General features: G+C 50.4%; 1 protein-coding gene across 4 annotated transcripts; it reads left to right on the forward strand.

The window, feature by feature from the left end:
* The first annotated feature begins 277 nt into the window (after positions 1–277).
* On the forward strand, positions 278–20,144 carry RACGAP1 (Rac GTPase activating protein 1). 4 transcript variants are annotated; one of them, XM_040539610.1, is made up of 18 exons: positions 278–380; positions 745–801; positions 13,205–13,293; positions 13,737–13,939; positions 14,312–14,448; positions 14,656–14,725; positions 14,939–14,992; positions 15,634–15,711; positions 15,849–15,966; positions 16,157–16,287; positions 16,438–16,602; positions 16,979–17,074; positions 17,318–17,516; positions 17,827–17,932; positions 18,124–18,256; positions 18,397–18,532; positions 18,790–18,898; positions 19,186–20,144. In XM_040539610.1, the coding sequence occupies exons 3-18, from the start codon at positions 13,209–13,211 to the stop codon at positions 19,259–19,261; spliced, it is 1,896 nt and encodes a 631-aa protein (XP_040395544.1). In that variant the 5' UTR covers positions 278–380; positions 745–801; positions 13,205–13,208; the 3' UTR covers positions 19,262–20,144. The 4 variants fall into 4 exon arrangements, with proteins under 4 accessions (XP_040395544.1, XP_040395545.1, XP_040395542.1 ...); XM_040539611.1 differs by lacking the exons at positions 278–380; positions 745–801 and adding an exon at positions 11,803–11,909; XM_040539608.1 differs by lacking the exons at positions 278–380; positions 745–801 and adding an exon at positions 11,868–11,909 and having other exon boundaries at positions 13,209–13,293.
* Positions 20,145–21,182: the final 1,038 nt, after the last annotated feature.

Consider the following 21,182-nt stretch of genomic DNA (forward strand, 5'->3'; position numbering starts at 1 on the left):
CAAGAAACCCCAGCGAGGCAGCTCGGATCCACCCCCGTTGGGAAGCGCGCTTCCCAGGGGTTTTGAGGGGCCAACAGAGACCCCAAATGTGCCGGGGCTCTTTTCCTGGGGGAGCTGGGGAGGAGGCGAGCAGCCGGAGGAAACTTCCTCGCCGCTGGCCCCCGGCCAGGAAGGATGCAGCTGCATCCTTGGAGTCGAGTGGAGCGTGGGGAGCACAAGCGTTTCCGCGTTATTTTTCGGGGGAGCCACGTGACGGTTGTGCTGATTCCTGCGGGGAGAGGCAGCGGGGCCAGCTGAGGGCCGTGGGACTGGCAAGGAGCTAACGATTAGCGCCAGGTGTTAATTGGTAACAGCAAGGCAGCGGGCACCAAGGCTTAAAGGTCGGTAGCCGAGGGTGGGCTGGGACCTGAGCGCAGTGGGGGGTGAAGAGAAGGAGGAGGTGAGCTGCTGGGGCTGCGTCCTTCCTCTGGATGCTCGGTCCCAGTACGGACCCAGTAGCCAGAGCTCCCCTCATCTGGCTGTGCCTCAGGCGTGCTCACAGATCTAATTAGCAGGAAAAATGTAATCAAGGGAAGGTGCGGCACTGCTGAGGCTCCCAGTGCAGGCTCCGGCAGGCACGCACCAGGGTGTCTTGAGAACACCTCCTGAGCTCAGGCCCAGGGATAACTCGAGCCCTGGAGGGATTTTTTTTCCCACTTCCAAGCAATGCTTGTCTCCATTCCACCGTGCGCATCTTGGTTACAGAAAGAAACTGCTTGGAAGAGCGTCCCCGGGGCAGGAGCACCGCCAGGGCAGGGACGGGTAAGTGCTGCTTGTCCTCCCCACGGCCCGGGCTGTGTCCTGCTATCGCTCCCTCAGACGAGGCAGCCCTGCCTTGCAAATTGCTTCTTTATCTGCACCTGCCACCCAGCTGCTGCGCAGGAGGCAATTTAATTCCTAGCGATCTATTAAATACCACGTGAGCTGGAGGTGCTGGACGCTGCTGCTTGCTTTCCTGGGGTGTAACTGCTCTAGGGGTCACTGGCCCTGCGATCTCTGGGGCTGGCCATGTATTTAAGGGGAGAGTTTGAATTAAAAGGCCAGCAGCGTGGCACATATCACAAAGCCCTCCCTGCTTGCTGCCAGGGCCTCGGAGGCAGCGTTTTGGCTTCCAGCTGCTTGCCGGGAGGATGCTGCTGGTGTTTGCCCCGTGCTGGACGCCTGGCGTTGCTCTGAGCCTCGCTGGTGCCGAGTCCTGCGAGGCTGGTGCAGCATCCGGCCCTTCCCCATCCGATCAGGCCAGGAATCTTGGGGGGAGATGGGAAGATCCAAGCCCCCCTTGAACCTGGGCTGAGTGACATGTAAAACATCTTCGCAGCCGATTCCTGCTAATGGCTTGCAAATTGCTTCCATCAGCTCTGGTATTACAGATTGCTCATCTGAAATTGCTTCCAGGAGCCCATTTTGGGGCCAAACGCTTCCTAGCTTGGGGAAATAACCATCAGCATCATTAGCAACAGCAAACTGTGCTCAAACGAGGCACTACGGGGCCCCGCTAGGACTTCCTACATGCGCCTTCCCCACTGGTGGGCAGCTCTGGGATTAGGGCCGTTGTGTCCGCGTGGGGCTGGGCACCACTTTTCCCCGTCCCCGTTGCTTTGGGCTGCTCCCCTCACATCGCTTTGCTCCAGCTCTGAACCAGGAGTGGCTTTGGTGCCTCCACATACCTCCTGGTAGAGGTCCAGGGCTTCCTAATTCCTGAGCCCATCGCTAACTATCTGCTGGAAGCCAAAGCCTCAGCATCTCAGTGAGCCTAACGAGGCTGTTAGCAGAGCCACCTCCAGCCGTTGCTGGCTCTGGCTGGCCGGGAGCACTTTGCCGTCGCGGGTCGGGCGAACGGTGGCCGAGATAAAACCTCACCTTGCTTCTTTTGGCACCTAATCTCCCTCGCCGTTTCAATCCCACCTGACCATTTGAGACCTTTCCAGAGGAAACCTCGGCCTCGAAATCCCGAGAACCGAGCACGCGCCGCTCGGCAGTGCGGCGGGATTGCTATACTAAGCACACCCCGTCTCCCCAGCGGGGATGGATGCGAAGGGTCGGAGCCAGCCTGGGTCGAGCCGTGGCACCCGGAGGCTGCCTCGCCAGGGTTACCCCGAGGAGGACGCGATCCTTGCGCTCAGCACTTCGCTGCCTCCCCGCTCCGAGCCGCCGGGTTGCTCGCCCCCGTGCCGAGCGTCGCCGCCTGATTTATGCCGTGTTGTGCCGTGCTCTCGCTCGCACCCGCTTGGCTCTCCCGGCGCGAGGAGCAGCCAGTCCATTAAACACTGAGTCATCCACAGCGGCTTTTAATTTCGTGAGGGGCAGCAGTTTGGATAATTAAAGGCCTCCGTGGCCAGAGCTGGCGGCTGCAGAGAGCAGGGCTGCCGGGGAAGGCGAGGACACCCGGGTGCCACCACCCTGGAGGCGAGGCCCCGGCCGAGAGGTGGCTCCTCTGCCCCCCCTCCCCTCTCTGCTTGGATTTTGGGGTGGTTTTTAACCCTTTCCTGCCCCAGCGGAGGGCTTCCTCGGCCAGGTGAGCGCAATGATGCACTGTGCCGTTTTCTGCCCGGATTAACCAGGTCCTGATGGGATCTCCCGTGGGCAGATATGCTATCTGGAGGCCTTGGCTTATTAAAAGGACAAGCTGTTCGGGGAGCTGGTAATAAAGCCATGAAAGCTTTTACGAACCAGAGTTGAAGGCACTAATATCGCTGTGCTCTGCGTGGGTGAGAAATTAGACAAGAGTTCCTCCATGCTGATGGGGTTTTTTTCCTCCCCCCTATTCATCTTTCTCAACAATTATCTTTTATTTTGATATCTTTCTATTTAAACCTTCAGAACCGCGCTCAGGATAACAAGGAGGCTGAATCGCTTAACAACCAGGCACCTTGCAGCGCGGGTGCGGGGGACCTGGAGACGCAGCGGGCGGTGGGGAAGGTGGCTCGGGCTCTCCTGGGGGTCTGGCTGCTGGAATTGTCCGCAAGGGTCAGGGGATGGAAGCCCCAAGGCCGTCTCCATCAGGAAAGCTCCTCGCTGGCGGCCTCAGGAAGAGCTGTGCTGCTGCATCTGTGTTGCACCAGCGTTGCACGCCTGGGGCTGGATATTTGGGATTCCCTCTGGCTGTTGCTGCTCATCACCCTTGGACGTGGGTGTCCCTTGCGTGCTCTGGGGTTGCTGCGGTTTTCTTACAGCCCCTGTCTCTGCTTTTCTGCCATCCTGGAAATCTCATGGTGGTTCAGCCGCAGTTTTCCGGAGCTGTGACCAGCACATCGCAAACCGAAGGTGGATGGAAACACTGGGAAGTTGCTGAGCTGCGTATGCACCTTCATTAGCTTGAGCAATTAGTGTGAGGAGCAGCATCCTGAAGCACTTTCCCTGTGCACCATCTCCACCTCGTCTGGCTCCTATCATCCTGGCTCGTTTTACCCTGAGTCCAGAAAAGGCTTCCTCAGCTGGGACAGACGCAGCCCAGGGCTGTTCCCCCAGACCAGAGGGTCTGAAGCTGCTCAGGAAGGACAGGACCCACATCTGGAAGTGCAGGACAGAGGCCCAGCATTCTCCTGTTGCAGGATGCTAGGTCGAGCAGGGGATCTGCGTGGCGCTTGCGGTCCTGCAGCGCTGCCCGAGGCCATCCCTCCTGGCTCCTTGCTCTCTTTGCTGCTCTGATAAACACATCAGAAGCTGAAGCTGTTTTGGAGCTACGTGAGAAGAAACACCCCACGTCGTCAGTGGCCATGCCGGTGCTTCTGCAAATGGTTCCAGCAAGAGCAAACACGTTCCTGCTGCCCCAGCCCTCGCTGCAGTCCCAGACCACGAGTGGGTACCAGCGTCAGGAGCGTGCCCACGGAGGTGAAATGCAGGATGTGCAAGGTGCAGCGAAGGGCAACGGGACCCCAGCTTCTCCCTGGGTGCAGATCCAGCCTGTCCCCCTGTGCCACCCCGCTTGTCCCATGCCATTTTTCCATCTACACTGCTCCGGCTTTGCTAGGGGCTGTTTGTCCCCGTGCCCTTGTCGCTGCCACAGCACCCGTGAGGATCATATTTTCCTTTCTTCTCTCTGGCACTGGTTGCAGTCACAACAAAACTCATTAAGGAACCGCTGAGGACAGCTGGAAAGGGAGCTGGATCCCCACATCTGGGAAGTGCCAGGTTGGGCCAGTGGCACGCACTTGCCGTGGCCCAGAGCTGTGCTGGAGAAGGCAGCTCGTGTGTCCCGAACGTGCAAACACGTTTTGGCAGCCTGGGCGACTGTGCAGGAGCTGAAGAGTTAACGCTGCCAGCATCAAGCATCCTCCAAACAGCACCGATGGGAGCAGCGAGCCTCTCCGCTCCCTGAAAGCTGGCAAACAAATTAAAGCAATGTTGCAACGACCGCGTTTCTTTGCAGCAGAGAGGAGGAGAAGCACAGCTCAAAGGCTGAGGAGACAAAGGCAGTGCAGATGGGTGCTGGGGGACCCGGCGAGCGCCACGTGCTCTGCGCTGCTTTGCTCGGAGCTAAGCTGAGATTTGCTGCTACAGCTCAGTGACAGCGGCTGGAATGACCTGGGGAGGATTTATGGGAACCACATCAAGGCCAAAGCGGGAACCTGGCTGCGAAGGGCTGTGGCTGGCAGTTGCTCTGGTGATGCTGCTTCTCCATGTTTTGCCTCCAGACTGTTCCTCCAAGAGGAACAGGGCTGTGCAGGGAGGGAATAAAGTCTAAATACCCCAGGTGTCTGGATCAGCCTGTCGGCTTCCCAGCAGCCACCTGACAAGCACAGCAGTCCAGCATCTCCGAAAATGAAGTCCCATTTGGCTTCTTGTGCTCATATTTGCCTTAAAGAGAAATTAAACTGGGAGACGCAAATTCCCTAAAACAATGAAGTGAAGCTGGTGGCTGCGGTGGCCCCGGTAGAGCCAGGTTTGGGGCATGGCAAAGGGGGCTGGTGGCACCAGTGTGGTGTATGCCAGTGGTGCAAGGGCTGGTGGAGTTGAGCAGCTGGGACCTGAATCTGTCATCAGAGTGCTGCCACGGGTCTCTGGCATGGCTCTGTCCTTGTCCCCCCAGCCCCAGAAATGACTGGGGGTGGTGGTGGTGGTGTTCCTACCCTCCCCCAGACAGCCAAGCCTGTGCAAGGAGCAGATGGAGCCCATCTTGAATGTGCAGTCTCAGCAAAAGCAAAGCCAATAAGCGAGTTAATTACCAGCGCGTTATGTGAGAGCTGGGGATTCCCGGGAGATGGCTGGGGACGAAGCAACCCCGTGCTCGCCATCTGCAGCCCTGGGAGCTGCTGGAGGGGCCGGGTGACCTGACTGGGCACCACGGGAGCTGAGTCCCCTCCGTGGGGGCAGCCTTTTGGCAAAAACCCTCAGCAGAAAGGATCGGAGCCCTGCAGAGATTATTGAGGTTGTATCTGTCCCTTCCCCTGCGGTTTTCCTGCCTGTGCCTGATGAGGCATGTTCATGGGGTAGCTGCAAAGTGCCAAGCAGTGTCTGCAACTCACAAGGCAGTCGTGGCTCTGACTTTGAAAATATGAATATACCTGAGGGCAGAGCATCTCTTGCCTTTGCCTTACTGCTGAACATAATTGGGAGAGAAAGAGGAGCAGCTCCCAAGCTCCCCGGTTTAAAAGTGAATTGTAACTGGGCTTGAAGAACTGCTCGCCTTTGTGCCAGTGCCTTTGGGGCAGCTTCATCGTGTCCCCCCCAAGTGTTTGATGCCTGCCCGGCAACGTGAGGGGCTTCCCAGCCGAAATACCAGCCTGGAGGCAGGGTGCCTGGCTCTGGCCACCGGAGGATGCAGACACGCTGATTTGCCCTTGGTGCTTCCGCTCTGCTCCCCATCAGCTGAGCTAATAAAGTTTGGACTCGTTAAGTCCACAAATGGTTTCAAACTCGATTGCCCTGGGCTGCCTCGCAGCTCCCATCCACCCTTCCCTTTGTGTATCTGCCTGGGAGATAAGGATGGCAGTGGCTTTAATTCCTCACTTATGCATCGACTGCCAATTCTCCTGCCCGCTCACCCTTGATAAATATTGCACAAAGATTTGGCTGCCAACGTGCTGGAGATAAAGGTCCAGTCCCGCCAGATCTCCTTCCTCGGTGCCTTTTGTCTTGTTCTGTGTCCAATTTGTTAAACAGCCCACCTGCTGCAAGAGAGGCTCTTCCCATCTCTGCTCCTGCTTTGGATTATTGCTAAACCTCTGAGTGAGCTCACTCCTCCCCGCGCCCAGCCTTGGGTGGGAATCGAGGACTAAGAAAAGGCGCTGTCATTTCCAGGCCTTGAATTGTCATTGATCAGGGGATCGATAACGGAGCCTGCTTTGGCTCAGCTCTCTCCCAGGCCCAGCAGGATCCTGCTCACCAGTGTCATGCAGGATTTGGGGATGCTCCTGTGCAGCAAACCTATAAGGGGAAGCACCGAAGGCTCTGGCAGGGCTTAGCCTTGCTGAAAATCCTCTTTGCACCCCTCTGGCCAGGCTGGATGAATGCAGTTTGGGTGCCAAGAGCGGGGCTGAGGCTGGGAGGCATCACCGGGAGCTGAGCTGCACCTTGCCCACCCACCACGTCTGGGTTGCTGGAATTCACTCCCAATCCTGTAACCATCCAGGTGACTTCGGAGCCAAAAACTGCTACCTGGTAGTGCGCAAATATCTTATGGAGAGCACAACACCGATGAGAGGCGCTTGATTGTGCCGTGGTGAACGACTGCGGTGTTCAGAGGGAGGATGCCCGGTGCTGGTGGTCTCTGAGACCATGCAGGCACCAGCGCTGGTGCTGCAGCACAGTGTGAGCATTGCTCCCGATCGAGCCTCAAATTTCAGGGCTGCTGTAGATGAGAGGACAGGCAGAGGCTATTGATTGGGGTGGGGAGGGAGAAACTGAGGATGGAAAGTCTCCAGCAACCTTGTGGCTGTGTATAGATCTGGTTGGCGGCATCTGTTAGAGTTGATCTCCCCCCTTTTGCATCCTGTCAGGCAGCATAGCGTGCTGCTGTCCTGAGTGTCGTCTCTCTTTTAAGATTGAATTGCAGAAGAAAAGAAAACAAAACCACAACGAGTGACAGATCTGGAAGCATTTGAACTCAAATGTGGCTTCTCTGACATGTGTCTGTTAGCCATGCTGTCCTGCTGGAAGGGCAGCTGTCCTGGGTGGCTTCAGATGCTGCGTAGCTTACAGGTGTCTGGATTCCCCAGTTTGATGGTGGCTCTGACAATGCGGTTTGATCACTATCACTTCTAAATCCATAAGAAATGTCATCTGAAGTGCAACAAATAACCCTCTGATTATCTGCTGGATCCTAATGCTACTCCCTGGAGATAAAAGGCTGCAATTTTCCCCCCGGGCCATACAATAATCGCCCCAATTACTCCCAGGCAGTGGTTATTAAACTCATGTCACTGCTTTAATTTACAAAGCAAAAATAATTAAGCAGGTGTCTATGCTTGCTGTTTGGCTGGGAGTGACCAGCGTTATTTCTGCTTTGTTCTGGGAAAGAAGCTCTCAGAAGCTATGGAAAACCTCCGTGGCCTTTCTGCTCTGTGTGGCACAGTTCTGTCAAAAAAGGTACAGAGAAGCTGCCAGATGAGCAACCAAATAAAATACAGTTGGTGTCTCTTAATGCTGGGGTTGGTATCCCAAAGGAAGTAACCTCTATTCAACTATAACATCGGAGGGATTTAGGGAGATAGCTTGGTTACCGAAGCTGAAATGTGATGGGCATATGAAATCGTCCTTTAGACCCTTGCAGAAGTGTTTTGGTTTGGTTGGGTTGGTGTCGGGTATCTCCTGGCCAAGTGCAGGCACTTCTGCTGAGCGTGGTGCTGCAGGTGACGTTTGCACGCTGCTGCCGTGTTTCTGGGTGCACACGCGTGTTTGTTCCCCATGTCCAAGTGTGCTTCTGCACCCACACACGTCGCCTGGCATCCTTCAGGCTCGCTTGGACAGGGAGGCTTTCAGGTTTTGTAGGAGATCAGTGAAAGCAGAGAAAGGGATGACCGGTCGGAGGGAGGCAGTGCTGGTGAATTATGCATGACAGAGGGAGGAGAGCCGTTATCTGCACGGACAAGGGCCTGTGCCAGGCAGCCCAGCTCTCCGCTGTACCTGTGCCTTCCTTTCGCCCGTGCTTTATCTCCACTCCCAGCTTGTAATTCAGCCCAAATATCAGAGGAAGCTGGAAGATTAATTTTCTGTGTTTGCATGGCAAAGGAGAGGGGACGCACTCTCACTCCAGGCTCCCAGCTGCTTAATCCGCTGCTGAACCCTGCTGAAGGAAGAGGCAAAAATTTATCAGCATTGGCAAGTTGCTGGTGCGAAGAGGGTTGTTGGGACCCAGTGGCTGTGCCGAGCCTGGGGCTGCACACCAGCAGGTTGTGTGCTCTCCCAGCAGGGCCTGGTGTGCTTGAAGTGGATGCAATTGTGAGGGGGGTACTAGGAAAATCTAAATCCTCCCCTCCCCCAAGTTCTAGGGACCAAAGAAATGTGTGGGGCTTGGGAGAATCATTCCCTGCCCAGCCACTGAGCCATGACCTTTGTGTGCCACCAGCACGAGAGTGCTCATGACTGCAAGTTGCTCAAATATTTAAGAGATGACAACTATATTAATACAAAAAACTAGATAAAGATCCCTTGAGTTTAAAGCAGGAAACATCAGCTCAGCTCTTATTTTGCAGCCCTCTCCTTTAGCTTACTCCCTGGCTTAAATGAAATCATAAATATCAGTCCACAAAGACCCTTTGTCACTGCATGTAGCTCCTGGCGACAAGAGGTCATTCATTAAAGGCCAGATGAAGGCAATAAAAAGACTCCCATTGTTTTTTAACGAGTTCAGGATTAGGCTGTGGCTCCTCTGCCGACATCAATGCACCATTTAGGTGCATGGAGCAGAAAGGATGGGCTGCGTGGTGCCGCAGACAGATTTGGCTGATTTCATCCAAGCACTCTTTACCCTGTTGCTGGTCACCGCTGGAGGAATCATGCAGGCAGACAATCACAGATAAACCTGGCTGCTTTGGCTTGATGGTGCAAGCTCTGCTCCTTTGGCACCCTCATTGCAGATCACACGGGCAAGGAGCCGAGCAATATTTTGCACAGCTGAGTCTTGGCGGAGGCCTCGCAGTGCCCAATACCACCCAACGGCTTGAGCGTGATGCCATCTGCCGGCCTGCAGCTCGGGCCAACCGCGAAAAATTAGGAATTCATTCCCAAAAATGTCCAGCTTCTTCTGGCTAAACCCAGGCTGCCCTCCCTGCTCCGCCTGCTGGGTGTTTTCCAAATGCTACTGAATCATTCTTTTTTTGAAATCAGTGCTGCATTAAGAGAAGTGCACCAAAGGTTTTTTCTGCTTTTTTTTCCCCTAGAGAGAGGTTGCCATCTTAAAGTTTCTAGCTCCCCTTTCTTTGTCTTTTTTTTTTTTTTTTTTTTTTGGATGACTGTTCATGAAGACCATCATGCTCTAACTGGTTTTGGATTAAGAGGAACTTAATAAAGGCTTCCCCTAAGCACAAAACTGCACAAATGGGTTTGCAATTCTGGAGTTAATTAGGCAGGAGCCAGGCAGAGAGATTTGTGCTTGCGAAGCTCCACCAGAAGATGAAGCTGGTAGGAAAGGTTTGTTGCTGCAGGGCCGCTCGCTAGCACAGTGAGGCACCGGGGCAGTTCCCCCTGCTTTCTGCCCCCAAAAGACAGAGGCATGGGGTCACAACTGAGCCCAACAGCATTGTCACAAACCAAGGTCCTGTGAGCACTGCCCAGCAAGGCAGTTGCCAGCAAATGGAGGAGACAAATGGGAGAACAACCAACCGAGTGAGACTGCAGGAGAAGCTCGAGGAGAATTTCTGCTGCCTGAAAATGTGAAGTGCTTCCGCCAGTAATCGCCGGAATCATCAAATTAGCATAAATTCTATTAACGGTTTCCCAGATGAGACATTTCAAGGCTTCTCCCCCCTCCCCACTCGACACAAACAAAAGAGAGTATAATTACTTTGCAATAAAGGCCCTCAATCCTCGTGCCTTGTCTTCTGCCTTGAAGTAAAGTGATATGTGGAAGGTGCTTCTGGCCTCCCTGCTCTCACCATGTGTCAGCCAAGGAGGAAGAAACAGAAACCCTACCAAGCTTCAGGGCTCCTGCTTCTCTGTCCCGTTGGCTGTGGCCAAGCCATGTCAGCAAATGAGGAGGTTTCTTGCAGGAGCTTTTTTGCGGTACTCACCTCCTGACAGCCTTTGAGGTTCCACACATAAGATTTCAGAGGAGGTTTTTTGGAAAAACGATGCCTGAAATCGTATGGAAATCTAATTTGCTTAACGTTGAAAAACAGTGCCTAATGCAGTAACTCGCTACAAGCACCAAGGGGGCCATAATCTAAAATAATGTGCCTTTTTATTGGCACAAGAATGCAGATGACAATTTAAAAGAGGGAAAATTTGCTTATGAGCAAAAGGCTCCTTAACTCTTAAGAATGACACTAAAACAACTCGCCTACCTATAAATATGATCTGCCATTAGAGACATCTTAGCTGCAAAGATTTAATTACAGGCAGGAGATGCAGGAGACTCAGGGCTGTTGATAAAAGAGCTGAACCTCCTCAGAAATGGAGTCACAAGAAGAGCCCGGATGGTCTGTGTGTGCACCAGAGGCTTTCAGCAGGGCCAGATCTAACTACCAACCTTTGACTTGTTTTCCAGACTGGGTCAAATTGGGATTTTGGATGATTTTGCATACCAAGAGGTCAAATATCAAGGTCAGCGTCTTCCTTTTGCTTTGCCATTGGCTCAGAGGATGAAGAATTTCTTTTCCGGGCCACAGTTACCCTGTAAAATGTAGATAATTTTGACCATCTTCTGTAAAGAAGCCTCATTACTCTGTACTCTTCAGGGAACCTTGAGGCTTTTTGTAAACTATTATGAATTAATTATTATTAATTAAGTTAAAGCAGACTATATAACCTAAATAAAACAGTCCCGACAAAGCAGCTGGATGTTTGAGAGCAATCTGCTTTATGAACTCACTTTTCCACTTAGCAATTTTAAGCATTTAGTTCCGCTTTCTAATTGCTAATATCCATTCTTCAATTACCCGCAGTTTTGTTTCAGATTTAAAAGATTAAAGTGCATTGATATTTTATGATTATGCGATTTCGCTTCTTGTAATTGTTGGGTTTTGGCTTGTGTTTTATCTGTTTGCATATTAAACGTCTGCGACTGAAGGAGTCGTACACAGCATGAAGTGGGGCTTTGCTTTTTTTGCACATGGGACAGGTGGCTGGCTGTTACTCAGATCAACATTTCAAAGAGAAAAATCAGCCGAGGCATCATTTTTCTCAAGGGACAGCATTGAATAAACAGCCTTCCAGTGAAATACCAGTTCTCTGGGTCACACTGAGTGTCTTATGTCACTCTGCAAAACCAGTGCATGGGGGGCTCTCAGATTCCCCCAGCCTTTGCCATTGGCATAGCTTAAAGTCACAACAGGGCCTCAGCCTGAGGCTTTTTTTCCCCGAACACCCCAAAACAGCAGCTTTTTCTGCCCCAAACAGCCCTTTGGTGCCAATGGCTGCAGTAGAAGCAGCCCTCGGTTTGGGGAGTTTAGGCCCAGCCGGCATCGCCAGCCTGCTCCGTTGCTAAGCAACGCGGGCTGCAAACAGCTACCAGCAGTAAAGATGGCGCCGCTTCGCCTTCATCAAGCGACCGCGGCCCACACTCGCTCCGCTGCGTGGCGAGGAGAAACCTCGCCCTTAACAGACATGGCGCCGGCTTGTCTTCAAACGCGCGGCGAGCAGAGCCAATGAGAGGCCGGGAGGGCGGAGCGCGCCTCGGGATTGGCTGGCGGCAGGGATTCAAACCGAATCGCGGGGCGGTTAGGCTGGGCGGTTGGAGCCGGAGCTCGCTCCGCGCCGGGCCGGCGGCTGAGGTGAGTGGGGCGGGGGGCGGCTGAGGCGAACCGGGGGGGGCTTCGACACCGGGCTGGGCACCGGGCTGCGTCCCCTCTTTGGGGGCGAGCCGGCGCCTCAGCCCTCCACCACCCAGGGGAGCTGCCTGTCGTGGCCTGGTGCCCGTCTACCCGAGAGATCTTTTTAAAAATTTGATTTAATTTTATTTTATTATCTTCCCCTCCCCCCACTGGGGGTTCTGGTGTTGTAAGCTATGGTACAAAGCCGTTGAAGTGCCCTTTGCGACGAATAAAGCAGGCTACAAGGAAGGCTTTTTAAGCAGAAAGCCTCTCCACACCTTGTGGTCTGTTTAAGACTGAAAGCCCCCATATTTCTGTGTGTCTGTAGGGTCCATACATACCCCCATATAAGTGTATGTGTCTGTAGGGTCTGCACATGCCCCCCTGTATGTGCCCGTAGGGTCCATAGAAGCCCCCCTCTTTATATATATATGTGTGTGTGTGTCTGTAGAGTCCATAACTGAATAAAGCCCTTTGGAGCTTTCCCTGGTGGTCTCCAGAGCATTCTGGTGTGTGTTGTCCCCCATCCTGGTACCTCTCCCAGCAGTGCCTGCACCTGCTCCTGCTGCTAATTTTTTAATTGGGGTTGCCCTGTGGGCTCCAGCAACCTCGTGCATCGGAGAAGTGATTTCTGTGGTGCTGAGCTGGAGACTTTCCCCTTCGTTGCTTCTGTTTATGCCATTGTTGCTACTGATTGAGGAAAATGTGCTGACTGTCTGCATTTTTAAAAGCTATTTGCAGCAGGAGCTGTAACTTAAAATGCAGCTAAATTTAAAACGGTATTAAAATTCCCCAGAATGTTGCTTCTATTTTTATCATAGGAGCTCTGAAAACCTACAGATTTTTAGTGGCCTATATAGTACTGAGTTACTCACAGCCTGGGCACAGGCTGTGCTCTGCAGCCTTTCAGAAGGGAAAGAGTTTGGGATCCCGCACTTCGCCTCGGGTTCTGAACCTCTGTAGTGTACTGGAGGTTATTTGAGGCAGTCAGGTGAGGAGCCATGCTGCCTCTACGTATGGCTGTGCTATCCTTAAACTGTGGAGGAATGAGGATCTGTACTTCCTAGGAAAGTGTTTAGATGCATGTATCTCCATGAAACATATCTCTTAATGTGTTTTTGTTTGTGCAGCTTCCAAAACTTGCCTTAAAAAAAATCCTGAAGCAAATTCTCTGTTCTTTGGACTGGTAACGCATTTTTCATTCGGAGGTGGGAAGAAAGGGCTGGGCTGTTTATTTAATTCTGGTTTCTTGGCAGGAAGATGGAGGCCGCCACGCTGAATTTACTGCGTATGTTTGACCAACTCGTGCGCCAGGCTGAAGTTCTAAGCGAAGGAAATGAGTACCGTAAGTTTTGTTTCAGTGGGGAGCTTAAGTGGGATGTTGTGCTTGTTTGTTTATAAACTTACAGCAAACATTATTAGCTGTTACTGAAGAATCTGTTGATGAGGCAGTGAGTAATAAGACTGCTGCAGGCACTCAGATTTGAGTTTTTTTTCCTCCGTTCATGAGAAATGTGAAGTCACAGACTGACAGTAAGCTGACTTGATCTGTGCAGGGTCTCATTCAGGGTCTTTTCAGACCAAATCCTGTGTGTCAGTATTGAGCAGAAAAGCTGTGAGATCTTGTGAGCATCTAGAGTGTAGCTGGGTTTGCTGAAAGGCCAGCTTTGCAACTCTCTTCAGTTAAGAGCAAGCTATATTAATAGAAACCTACCCTCAGTGAAAGGAGGGTTGCTGCATCTCCTCTGTTTGCCTGAGTAGTTAAAGATGTATCTGCCTTCTCTCCAGAATTTATTCAGTTAGCAAAGAACTTTGACGAATATCGGAGAAGACTGCAGAAAACAGAGCATGAGCTTGGCAGGTACAAAGATCTTCTGATGAAAACCGAAGCTGAATGTAGTGCTTTGGGTGTGAAGTTGAAACATGCTCGCAATCAAGTGGATGTGGAGATCAAACGCAGGCAAAAAGCTGAAATGGACTGTGAGAAGCTGGTGAGTATTTCCTTTATTACCTGTTAGCTCCAGTTAACGTGAAGGGGGGGGTGGTTAAACTGCATCGATCTATGGACAATAAGGACTGGCACTCATGATAACTTGTTGTCTGGAGAGGCAAACAAGCCAAACCCCACCACCAACAAACTGGCTTGGCTCATTGTAGCAGCCTTCTGCTTTGGTTTGGAGAAAGGCGAGTGGCTGCTGTTCAGAGTTACCTGGCAGAGCATATGCTTTGCAGCTCTTAGCAGTGTATTGTCACAAGTCCTGAGAAGCCTATCTGCGTGGTATCTCAAATACCTGAGACTGGTTCCTACGGTAATTAAACACAGTTTATCCTGTGGCAGCTTCAGATATTATCTCTCTTTCCAGGAGAGGCAAATACAACTGATTCGAGAGCTGCTCATGTGTGATGCATCGGGGAGTATTCAGCTAAGTGAAGAACAAAAGTCTGCCCTTGCCTTTCTTAACAGGCCACAGGTTTCTATGGGAGGTTCAGGCAACAAAAGGTAGGCAAAATAGTGTTTTGTCTGAGCACATCAGTAGCAAATATTGATCTAACTGCATGTATGTCTGTGACACATGTTGTGTCAGTATCAAAGGAGTTTTACTTTATAGTCGAGTTTGAAATAAAGCTCTGGAGAGATGATTTTGGGGTTGTGGCTGACAGAAGGTCAAACTAATGAATGTTTCTTCTAATTTTTGTTTTTTTTTAGGTTGTCTACAATTGATGAATCTGGCTCAATTTTGTCAGACATCAGCTTTGACAAGACTGATGATTCACTGGTAATGTAACTCGAAGTCCTGAAGTTTTCTTCCCCTATTAAAACCTCAGGGATAGTCTCCAGAGACCCCTTGTGTTTAGATTACTGTAGTATTAGACTAGTAGAGCTGATCTGCATTTCTCTGGTGTGCCATTGGGTAAAACTTAATGAAAGCCCAGACCAGAGGCTGTGTGGCACTTACACTGAACTAACCAGTACTGTTTATTTCCCACAGGACTGGGATTCCTCTATGGTGAAAGCTGTCAGACTGAAAAGGAGAGAGAAGCGGGTACGTTCAATTCTTTTGCTTCAAATAGATGCCACTGTTAGCCCTAGCTAACACAATGTCACCATCTGTCATCTCGCAGCCACCTATAATGATGTTGAGCTGCTAGTCACAATCAAACTTCAGATGGGTGTGCTTCTCCTGTAACTCAGACCTGCTGTGTGGATTTTGTGTGAAAGTTAATTAAACACATACCTTGTGATGGACTAGAGTTTGCTAGAAAGCATTTTAAAATCATTAACAGCTACTGCGTTAGGAGAAAAGTCTGTAGGAAGCTGAATGTTTTCCTGTACGTAAAGGAGCTTGTGATTGTTTTGGTCTGCTGTTAGCATGCAGTAGGCACTGGTGGGAAAGCACAGCCTAAAATCATCACTAGTAGAGTTAAGAGTCTGGGATTTGATCAGTTGCTGCTTATTTTTTTCCCTCTAAATTGATATTGATGGATTATAAAGCTGGCTAGGAAAATCATTGGAAAGAGCTGCATGTTGAGGCCTCCTGATTATCTTCTGGTTTGTAATGAAAAGTGGTACTGTAGAGAACTTAATGCTGTTGTGCTGTGTGCAGACAATCGTTCTGCTCCTCTAATTCTACTGAACTCCTGTAACGCGATGTTGATGATAGACAAAAATACTGTATTTCTTCAGCGATCTTCTAGGCAGTACGTTGAAGGCCCACCAGGTCCTCAGAAGAAAATACGATCAATTGGCTCCACTGCAGACCAGGTACGGTGGTCCCGGCTGGGTTCACGTGCATTAAAATAGTTGGTCTTAGTGCGTACCTGTTTCCACGGCCAACAAACCAAAACAAATCCCTTGTCCTGTTAGTATTGCTGTCACTAACAACATACTTCTTGTTACAGGGAAATGAATCCATAGTAGCGAAGACAACTGTTACGGTCCCCAGTGATGGTGGCCCAATTGAAGCCATCTCTACCATCCAGACTGTGCCTTACAGCCTGAGAAGTCAGAGGAAGAGTGGTAGGTGTCATGTCTCCATTTGTCCTAGTCCTGAAGCAACTACGCAGTGGGCTGGAGGCTGTCCCGTAACATCAGTTACCTTCCTCCAGGACCTAAGCAGCTGTCTCTGATTTATAGTGCACATTTTTGGAGCAAAGATTACACAAAGGAGTGATTCCCACCTAGCCAACACTCCTCTTCTGCCTTCCAGGTCCTTTGCAGCCTTGGAACAGTGAGTCAAACTTGGGCAATAAGCAGCTGGAATCCAAATCAGAGAGTAATGGCTCTTGCACCCCACAAAACAATGGGGGAGTGAGGCTGCATGAATTCGTTTCAAAAACGGTAGGTCAGGAAGAACTTGCAAGTTCATCTCGCTTCATTAAATGTGTGTGTTATTGTGATATCAAGCTATTGATAAGAGGCTACCAGCTGTTATGTCTGAAGTCGCTGTTAACCATACCTATATAACATCTATATGTTCTGAATCATTAGGTTATCAAGCCGGAATCATGTGTTCCTTGTGGAAAGAGAATAAAGTTTGGAAAAATATCTCTGAAGTGCAGAGGCTGCCGTGTGGTCGCTCATCCAGAGTGTCGGGACCGCTGTCCCCTTCCCTGTATCCCCACCTTGACTGGCACTCCTGTTCAAATTGGAGAGGTGAGTGTGTATGGTGAGCTTGGGGGACTGTAGCTGCTGACACAAATAATCCTAGGTTAGAGGTGGAACGTGCTTAGGCTCCAAGTCAGCCTTCTCCGGGAGAGCTCCTGTTGCTCAGAGCTGCATGATGAAATACAAATGAACTTACTGAAGTATTGTTCCAGGACAGTGCATGACGGGGGTGATTTGTTAGAGTCTCAAGTCGTGTATATGGCAGCTCTGAATAGGCAATTCTGCAGCATTGTGCTGAGGGGTGCAGTATTGTACTTCCCAGGGCTGATGAAGGAGAAATAACGCATGTTTTTGAGTCTAGATCTCTCTAGATTCCTCCTGGAGACTCGAGTACCTTATTTTTTTCTGCTCTTCTACCTCTTAGGGGACCTTAATGGACTATGTCCCTTCTGCTCCTCCAATGATCCCTTCCATCATAGTGCACTGTGTTAATGAGATCGAGCAGCGAGGGCTACATGAGGTAAAAACAAAATGAGGTGTGAAACAGTGCTAACGAAATAGGCTGTGGTGTTAAGAGAAGCAAATTGTTAACCCAAACGTCTCTGGTTTACGGTGTGTGTAGCGCTGCTCAGTGGGGTGACTGTGACTGAGCAGCAGTGTCTGTGCAGAGTGCTCAGGTGTGGAGGGAAAGTGGGAGCAGAAGAATGCAGGTTTTATGTGTGCAGTCTATATTCTGCCTGTAAGCAAGGCTTTCTGCCTACAGATGGGCCTTTACCGGGTATCTGGCTGTGACAAGACAGTGAGAGAGCTGAAAGAGAAGTACCTGAGATCAAAAAACATCCCTTTGCTCAGTAAAGTGGATGATATCCATGCTATCTGCAGCCTTCTGAAAGACTTCCTACGCAGCTTGAAAGAACCCCTTCTCACGTTCCGGTTAAACAAGACTTTCATGGAAGCTGCAGGTAAGGAGATGCTAAATGACACCTTCAATACTTTGTAAAAGGTTTGATGGTCGCAGGCTTATCTGACACGTGAGCTGGCAGACTTCAGTGCTTCTGCTGCAGATACCCAGTCTGCTGGGGAGGTCTCTTCTGCTGTACTGTTTTGGAAAGAGAAAAATTCTAGTGCTTGGGCAGGATATGGCAGGAATTATTAGAATGGCTAGTTCCTGGTTTCCTTGTTCCTCAGGCAGCTCTTACTGTGAGGGGAATATTACAGCTGTGCATCTAAGACTGCTTTCTCAGGTCTAGACTTTTTTTTCTCCTCCACCAGAAATCTTGGACGAGGACAACAGTATCGCTGCTATGTACCAGGCAGTTGGTGAACTTCCTCAGGCCAACAGGGAAACCCTAGCGTTTCTCATGCTTCACCTGCAGCGGTATGTTCAGACGGGCTGAGAGTTCTGGAAGGGTGGGGGGGGGGGATATTGCCACCGGTCCTTCTCTGTTTCTTATGACCGCTTGTGAGCAAAATGTCTTCGTTCTTTCAGAGGCTGAAGTGCATGTTGGCTGGGGGGCTGTGTGGGAGGTGAAGGGGGGGAAGCTACTTTTATTTTTTCTTTAAATGTAGGGTGGCTCAGAGCCCAGACACTAAAATGGATGTTACCAACTTGGCCAAAGTCTTTGGCCCCACGATAGTTGCTCATGCAGTGCCTGATCCTGACGCCATGACGTTACTGCAGGACACTAAGCGGCAGCCCAAGGTAGGTCAGCAGAAAGGACTGATGTGAGTAATGTGTCCCAAGTAAAGAATTCTGTCGGGAGGGAGATGAGCTGATGTCTGTCTGTGCAGTAATGCTGTGTACCACTTCCTAACGTTGCCTCCTCATGGGTGTTTCTGTAGGTAGTGGAGCGGCTTCTGCTGCTGCCCGTGGAGTACTGGAGCCAGCTGATGCTGGTGGAGCAGGAAAACATTGACCCAGCACACGTAATTGAGAACACCAATGCCTTCTCCACTCCACAGACACCAGATGTTAAAGGTAACAGCTGAATGCTGCTCTATTGGCTGTGCAGCTGCTGTATGGAAAATAATGATCCTCAATCAAGGCTGCTTGTGAGACTTGGAACTAGCCATCCCTGCATGCTTTGTGCAGGAAGAGGGAAGGAAAGCATGCCAGAAAATACCAGATTTGTCTAGTATCTTTGACAGATGCTAGGCAATGTCTAATGTTGCTTGCCTAGCAGTGAAAACTCAGCTGTCCTCATGTTGCTCACTTCGTTGCCTGTGTTTTGATAGTGAGCATGCTTGGACCACTCACCACTCCGGAACAGCAGCTGTCCAAGACGCCGTCATCTAGCTCCCTGTCCCAGAAGGTCCGGTCTACCTTCAGCATAACCACCCCCAAGTAAGTGCCGCTGGGTGCTTTTATGGAAATGTTGGTACGCTACAGGTGGTGTGGGTGTTCAAGGAGAAGTGAAAATAGACTTTTGGACAGAGTTCCGGGAGCAGCTTGGATTTACTACTTGATCTACTCTCTCCCTTAATGCTACAGTAACCGTGCAAGTTGCATAATGGTTAATGAGCATGACCTTACAGCAGGGAGAGGAACACTTTGAGAGGCGGGTAAAGTTTGAGTAAGTAGACCTCTACAGCCAAAAGCCAAACCTCATTTTTCTACTTCTCTTGAACTAGATTTGGGAGCAAAAGCAAGTCAACAAGCCAGCTGGGGCGTCAAGCCAACTTCTTTGCCTCTCCTATGCTGAAGTGAAGTGGACCTGGGAGTTAATGTCGTCCTAGGATTTGCACACCAACACTTATGAGTACAACAAACAACTCCCCTCCTTGGCAGCTTGTGAAATAAGATATTTTTCCTTTTATCTTTCAGCTTAACTAAGAATTTTAATGGGTTTTTATTGTGCAATGTATTTTATTACCTAATGCTGTGTTGCTTTTAGTATTGGTGAAGAAAGTAACTACAGGATCTATTCAAAGTATTAATTAAAAAAGAAATTGCTGAATTCGCTGACGCTTTCCAACAGCATCCTCTGCCTGTGTTAAGTGAAACAGAATTTTAAGCTGTATTTTGTTTTTTTCCCTAGCATGTAGGCTGCTCTTCACAGAGGAGCGACCCACCCTCCTCCTGCCATTGACTGAACTGTGTCAGAATCCAGTCTTTCAAACAGCACACGAGTCTGTAATCCTTGGCTTGCGCTGTGGTGGTGCAGCCTGTAATCCTGACGGTGGCGTTGTTGCATTTGTCTCATCAGGCAGAAGACACTTTAACTGCCACAGGGACTGTGACTTTTCCTAAAGAAACACTCCCTGATAATGTGTTTACAAGGGGAAAACTTTGTAGAGGAAATCTTGTAGCGGACTGTCTTTAGATACAAGGATACCAATCCTGAAGGATTCTTGGGTACTCAAAACTAATTACTAGTGGTGTTCATACTGGTGAGGGGAATGAGGGTCATTTAATAGCACCCTTGTTTTTGGGAGTCTCTGCTTTCTGAAATCAGATGTGACCTTGTGTAGTGCTGCATGGAAAAACTTTGGGAGAATGTACAAAAGTTTTATCAACTGGCTGTTTTTTACTGAGCTCTGGAAAACTGTCCTAACCTGTGCAGCGAAGTAAATCTCAAATTTTTATGTGACCTGTGGTTCTGTACTCTAGCTAATGCCTCTTATTTGTGTTGGGGAGTTTTGGCCAGGGCCTGTGTAGTGTTACACAAGGCTCTGGTGCTACATTACGGCAGTACTCAGCAGTACAAGAGTAACAACTAACTAATTGGGCAGCTTTGGTTGCTGGGGTGCAGGCTCATTGGCCCAGAGGAAGCAGAAGAACCATTTTGTTTCTCCGGTGTTGTTACAGGAAGCAAAATAGCTTTGGCTGAACATAGGGGCCTGCGTTGTCTCCCTTTTGGTGTGGGGTCAGCAGGGTGAAGGCTTCTCCAGCCTTGTTTGCACCCTGGCTCTGATGCCCTGCAGGAGGTGGGGCAGCTGGGAGCTGCCACTACTGCTCCTGGTCCCAGCAGGATCCCGTCCTTCTGGGATCCACCACAAGGATGGCTGCTGTGCACTTAGCACAACTTGCTGTGGGTGTAACATCAAGCGAAGGAGCAATAGGACAAGAGGAAATGGCCTCAAGCTGTGCCAGGGGAGTTTTAGGTCGGATATTAAGGAAAACTTCCCTTGAAAGGGTTGTGAAGCGTTGGAACAGGCTGCCCAGGGAAGTGGTTGAGTCACCGTTGCTGGAGGTATTTGTATTTAAAAGACATGTAGATGCGGCGCTTAGGGATGCGGTTTAGTGGTAGGCTTGGCAGTGTTAGGTTAATGGTTGGATTTCATCTTTGAGGTCTTTTCCTACCGAAATGGTTCTGTGACCCTCACTGGCAGGGAGCAGTGCCTCAGGGCAGTGCAGAGTCTGAGGTTTACTGACTGATCCTTCAGTGGAGAAAGTACTTCCCTTCTGGGCAGGATAGGGGAAACAAAACTGAAAGAAAGCAGCTTAAACCAAAAAAGAAAGCATCCTGCTTTACCTGCCTTGAAGCTACTGCCTTCCCTTCCCAAAATGGGACTGGGGTCTGAGTAAACAAAGGGGCGAGGAGAGTGAAATGTCACAGCAGCAGGGTCTGAACTCACCCTGGAGTCTTCCTGCCTGAGAAGATCGCTGTTAATATTACAGCTTTTAG

Source organism: Cygnus olor, chromosome 29 (assembly GCF_009769625.2).
Source record: "Cygnus olor isolate bCygOlo1 chromosome 29, bCygOlo1.pri.v2, whole genome shotgun sequence".
NCBI classification, from domain to species: domain Eukaryota; kingdom Metazoa; phylum Chordata; class Aves; order Anseriformes; family Anatidae; genus Cygnus; species Cygnus olor.